This window comes from Rhinolophus sinicus, linkage group LG11, assembly GCF_036562045.2.
Source record: "Rhinolophus sinicus isolate RSC01 linkage group LG11, ASM3656204v1, whole genome shotgun sequence".
NCBI lineage: Eukaryota > Metazoa > Chordata > Mammalia > Chiroptera > Rhinolophidae > Rhinolophus > Rhinolophus sinicus.
Genome location: NC_133760.1, coordinates 7,783,591 through 7,788,874, shown reverse-complemented (window position 1 = coordinate 7,788,874; position 5,284 = coordinate 7,783,591). Strand labels below are relative to the sequence as shown.

Sequence of the window (5,284 nt, the reverse complement as noted above, 5' to 3'; positions counted from 1 at the left end):
GTTTCACATTGGTGGAAGGCCATATAGCAAAGAGGACAGACATCTCAATGGTTTTTTTCTCTCATGGAAAATTGACAATCCTCGAAGCTTAAGCGCAGGTCTAACAATAGCTCAGCTCACACTGGCCTGGGAGTCTAGGACACTGTATTCCCAGCAGGAACCCTTTTCTCAAATTCAATAGCCCATTTTACCTCCACCTATAAGAGACTCAATGGATATTTAATTTGCTAAACTTTATTTCATGACATACACATTGACAATTACTAATCATTATGTCAATTGGTTAACACAATGAAGCCCATTATAATGGACCTGGTTTTGAAATCAGGTGCTGGAGAGTTGCAAGCTTTCGTCTCCTGGAGAGTCCAGTTCACGTCTGTGTCCTATTTTGCTCACATCCAGAAAAACCATGGTGCACACAGATGAAAAGCTGCAGATGGAAAACATTTTCTTTTTTTCTGAGCCTTCGGTTAAAACTCACCCAGGATTTGGAAAGGAATGGTCACAAGAACTTTGTTCTTAAAGTTGAATCACTAACAACGCCTAACAATTGTTCACATTCTTCATCACAAAAACGAAAGTCAGAAGAGAGACTGAAAACGTAAAGAGCTAAACCTCTTTCTGACAGAATATTATTACTGTGCGCCATGTTGATACAGTTACTTGCTATCACAACTGAAAATCACAGCCAGACGGGAGCATGTGAATTACAAAGTGTTCTATTACAGCGCATGCACCAAACTGGAATGTCTCCCACTTCTAGCCTTTCTCATCAGTCACTTGTACAAGAAATTCATTTATATGCAAATAAGTGGCAGAAGCAATTCATCTGAGACCTGTACAGAATCAAGTTAACTTATGAACACAAAGTAATATTTTGATAGTCTCCAATGTTATTGGTTTGGATTACGACATACTCAAGTAATCATTTTTCAGTGTTGTTGTTTTTCTTCTAATACATAAGAAAAATAGATTTGAATTCCGTCTTTGAGCATGCATTGGGCTTCCCTGGGATAGTTTAGAAACCAATGACCTCAGATAGCCTGTGCCTCTGCCTGCACATGTGCACACTGGAGACATGGTATTCTGGTCTATTCAAAGGGCAGAAATTGACAGCCAGTTTTTTAGAACGTTTTCCCTCTTACTATAATGTGAGAAGTGTCTTCAACCTCAAGGATGTTGAGAGTTTGGTGGCATTGGGTGGAATCAGAGCAGGGAAGCCAGGACAACCCGAATCCTTCTCTACCAACCATCCCTCTTCCCCGCAAGTTCCTGAAAGTGTTTTGCCTCAAACGGGAATCCAAGGACCATTTTTATTAACACAACCTAAAACTCAAATACTTCAAGGATATTCTTCTTCCGCAAAACTAACTCTCAGGACCGTACCACCTTCTGTTTAGGTAACTGGAGAATGTTAGTTGAAGACTAACAGGAGGAGCAAGGAAGCCAGGTCTGCCTCAAACATCTTGGCTTAACTTACCCGCGGCCAAAGCAGAGAAGGTGGAAGGGAGAAAATGGCCGCCTTGCTCTTTAAAATGCCAGACCCTGCAGAGGTCAGACCACCATCCAGAAGAGCAAGCAAGAAATGGGGGAGAAAGGCCAAACATGGATAAGCATAACTGGGACCATGCCCATGTGTCAGGATCAATGTTCTAGAATCTTCCCAATCTGCTTATCAACTTTCCAACCTTGAAGGTGAGTCTGGGAGGTGAGAAAGCAGGCCTGGCAAAGAGAAAAGCTTCAGGGTTCATATGCTTCCCTCCCTGAATTCCTCCACCTAAGATCTCATGTAGCATTTACTTCTGAGAACCAGATCTCTACAATGTGGGTCCCTAAAAGAGTGAAAAGTCTTGATTCATTCAATGACAAGAGAAAACTTTGTTCCCAACTTGGAACTTCTTTCTTGGTCTTCTTTCAACTCCTTAGGTTCGGGTGGCCCCCCAACTCAAAGCTTCCTGGGTTCTGTGGATAAATCAGAACAGCTCAAGGGAGGCAGGGGGAGGTATCATTAGAAATTTGTTTTACTTCCTGGAACTTTTTAAGTCTTCGAACATTTCTATCCCCCAACCAGGCCTCCAGAACACTCCACCCTCAAAGTCACCTATCCCAACAAACATTATAACCCCCCAAATCACTCAATTCTTCTCGAGGGAGACGGTCACAAGGAGCGAGCGGCAGGATGACCTAAGAATATCACAGCAAAACTCATCAACAAAAGGTAGATTGGTGGGTTTGCTTTGCCACCTCCTGTCCCCACAGGTGTCCCCAGTGTTGGCCTTCAGGGACCTCTAGGAGGGAGGTCAGGGCACTTACCCTCTAAAACCTCAACTGATGTGTCACCTACCTCCTCCACTGCACTGGTGTCCTTCTCACTGACCATGTGACATGCCACCCCCTTGGACTCATCAGCCCTCACCTGCCGCCCCTGCTCCTCCCCCCTCATCCACTTGTTGCCACAACCCAAATGACTTCTGTTGTCATTCTCACCGTGAGGAGAGCCTTCTGGCTTGGCCTCTGCACCCTGTGAGGTGGAAGCTGGTGATTCAGTAGGCTGTGGGCCTCGCGGGGGCTTCTGACCGGGCGCACCCCTTCTCGAGCCTGGCCCTTTCTTTGGAATCCATGGTTTCTTCTTGGCATCTTCCACATCGACAAGGACGTAAGAGACAGGGCCCAAGCTCACCTTCTTTTTCTTCCTCATGGGGGTGGGGCTCTTTGCCGAGGCCCAGCCCACGGTCTTCTTCTTTGGTGCGCCCGCCTGACCACCATCTTGGTCTGACTCAGAGGCAACTCCAGTGCCTACAGCTTCCGAGCCGGCATCCCGAGGTGCATTTCTGGGCGACTTCCAGGCACATTTCTCCACGGGCTTCTTACAAGCCGACTTCTCCTGCTTCACACAGGGCTTTCTGTGGCTCCTGAGACATTCTGAGATCTCCGTATTTTTACCAACATCCGCCTCAGGATCCTCTAAGGAGCCCAAGCTGCTGGAATGATGGCCTTTGGGTTTCTTCCAGGACACTGGTTCCTGCTTGGGGTTTCTTTTCTGCTTCTTTCTCCTGGAGCGAGTCTTAGCTCCAGCCTTACAAACCAAAGGTTTGGGAGGGTCACTTTCATCTTCCATGTCATTCCAGCTGTCCAGGTTCTCCATCTTCAAGGCAGAGACCACCTGGGCGGCCCGCCCTGGTTCCTTTTTGATCTTCCTCCCTGCTGCTGAAGCGGAGGCTGCCACTGCCTGGGCCTCAGCGGCCTCCTGAGCCCTAGCTTCCTCCCGACTGCGGATCTCAGCATCCATGTAGAATACGATTTGTACCACTGCCCCCAGGAGGACCCCCAAAGCTTCTGCCCAGTTCTCTGGGGGCAGATTCTGGTTCTGGGACTGTGGGGGGTGGCTGAGCTGTAGAAGGCGGACCACATCCTCCCAGGTGCGCCCTTCCGCATCCAGGAATTCATTCAGGTTTTTTAAAAACTCTGCATCCTGGGTGGGGTCTCTGCAGACCACTCTCCAGACACCACCCCTTCCCGGAAATTCCCGCGGTATGGCCCTCAGATTCACACCCTCACCGACCTCAATTAGGGCGGCTTTGGCATTCTCTTCCCTCAAAAAAATCTTGTTGAGTACGAGGTACGGGCCCAGCGGGGAGAGGACTCCATTCAAGGTCTCCTCAATTTCCGCTTGGCCACAGTCCTCAGGGATGCCCGTGACCAAGAGGGCCCTGTGGATGTCCACTTCCATCCCCCGGCACCAGTCCTCCAGAAGGTTCATCGCCATGGTCGCGATCACCTGGTAGCACTAGTCCCATGTGTAGTGAAGAGTCTACCAGGTGAACTGGGGCTGCAGCCGTCCCCAAATATTAATCCTGTATGGTGACAAGAGACGGAAATCAGATTCCCGGGAAGACCCCTAGGCCCTCCGCGGCTGGCCCACAGGAGGCCTCGCGCTTTCCCAGGAGCCTCCTCCCAAACCCCGCCCTGGGTGCTCACACGTGTCCTGGAAGCCGCCGAACACCGCCCTCGGCCCCTCCTCCGGGCCTGGCTCTCCGCCCGCCGGGCAGGGATCTGGCAGCCCTGCCGACGGGCCACCGGGTTTTGGGAGAGGCCTCCAGGATGCAGCTGCTCTCTAGGCACCGCCTCGGCCCACCCCGGCGCGGCGACTCGGGGCCGAACCTGCGCTGGGAAGCCGGTGTCCGCTCCGTTCGGACCCGGACAGATCCCGCGGTACCGCTAGATCTCCGCTGCGGAGCCAAGCGAAGGCCGGCGTTGCAGTGTGCGCTTGCGCACTTGCTCCCGCGCCGCCGCGCCACGCAGGGTCCTAGGTCTCTATGGCAACAGTGGCTTGCCGGTGATCTCTGCTATTCCGCCTGGGGAGCCGGGTGGGAGTGCAGTGTTCAGCTGTTCACCGAGCTAGGAGTCTGCATATTCTCTGATTGCCCCTCCATCTTCCCACCTTTCTCTATTCATTATGGGCCTGGAGATGGACGCGAGGACACCGGCTTCCATTGCTGCACCAACTAGCTCTCCTATCTTCTGCGTTTCTGTTGGGTTCAGCCAACAAGACTCCTGGGAGACCTGATCAAAGAGAGGAAAGTGGCTTTAATATTCCCTGGGTTCCTCTAACAAAAGTCACAGCTCCTGGCCGGAGCCCTCTGCAGCTACAGTTCCTGGATTCCAGAAGTTTCCAGAAACTTATTGCTTCTACCTCCCCCCACCTCACCGCCCCCAAGCCTGGGGGTAGTGCTTCTCTTTTCCTTGCTGGTAGCCTCAGCTTGCTACCCGCAGGCAACAGCTTTGTTAATAATTAAACTCAGTGACTGAGTTTGAGTTGCACTCACTGATACACTTAGCAACGCCACCGTCTTAGATAAGTAGTCTGAGCTATTTGAGCTCCTAACTCTTCTCCACAATAGAAATGCCAATAAAAGCCTTCCTGATCTGGAAGTTTTGAAGTTCAGGGAGATCACGTACGAAAGGTACACTGAATTACAGTATTGGCCTGGGGAGTCAACCAAAATCTGTTATTTGGATTTCGTTTTGGAATTGGCCTTTGCAAGGCCGAATAACTGAATACCTATTCTACTGTTATCTGTCATCCCCAAACTTGGGCTTGATCAATATTTGTGTGGATGCCAAAGTACCCACCATATTTCATGCAAAAAAAAAAAAAAAAAAAAGTTATTCAAATTGTTAAATCTAAATAGTCATGTTCCAATAAAGAAACACGTCAGCTATAACAAGAGTTTTAAAACCCCATGTTCTTTACATGTTGAAATTCTATGAAATAGCTGAAGAA

At 49.8% G+C, this 5,284-nt stretch overlaps 1 protein-coding gene across 1 annotated transcript; it reads right to left on the bottom strand.

Moving 5' to 3' along the window:
* Positions 1-218: 218 nt before the first annotated feature.
* PNMA8A (PNMA family member 8A) lies at positions 219-4,790 on the bottom strand. Its single transcript, XM_019752664.2, has 3 exons — positions 3,979-4,790; positions 2,488-3,854; positions 219-1,962 (listed from the first exon to the last, which is right to left on the bottom strand). The coding sequence occupies exons 2-3, from the start codon at positions 3,764-3,766 to the stop codon at positions 1,946-1,948; spliced, it is 1,296 nt and encodes a 431-aa protein (XP_019608223.2). The 5' UTR covers positions 3,767-3,854; positions 3,979-4,790; the 3' UTR covers positions 219-1,945.
* Between the last annotated feature and the right edge of the window lie 494 nt (positions 4,791-5,284).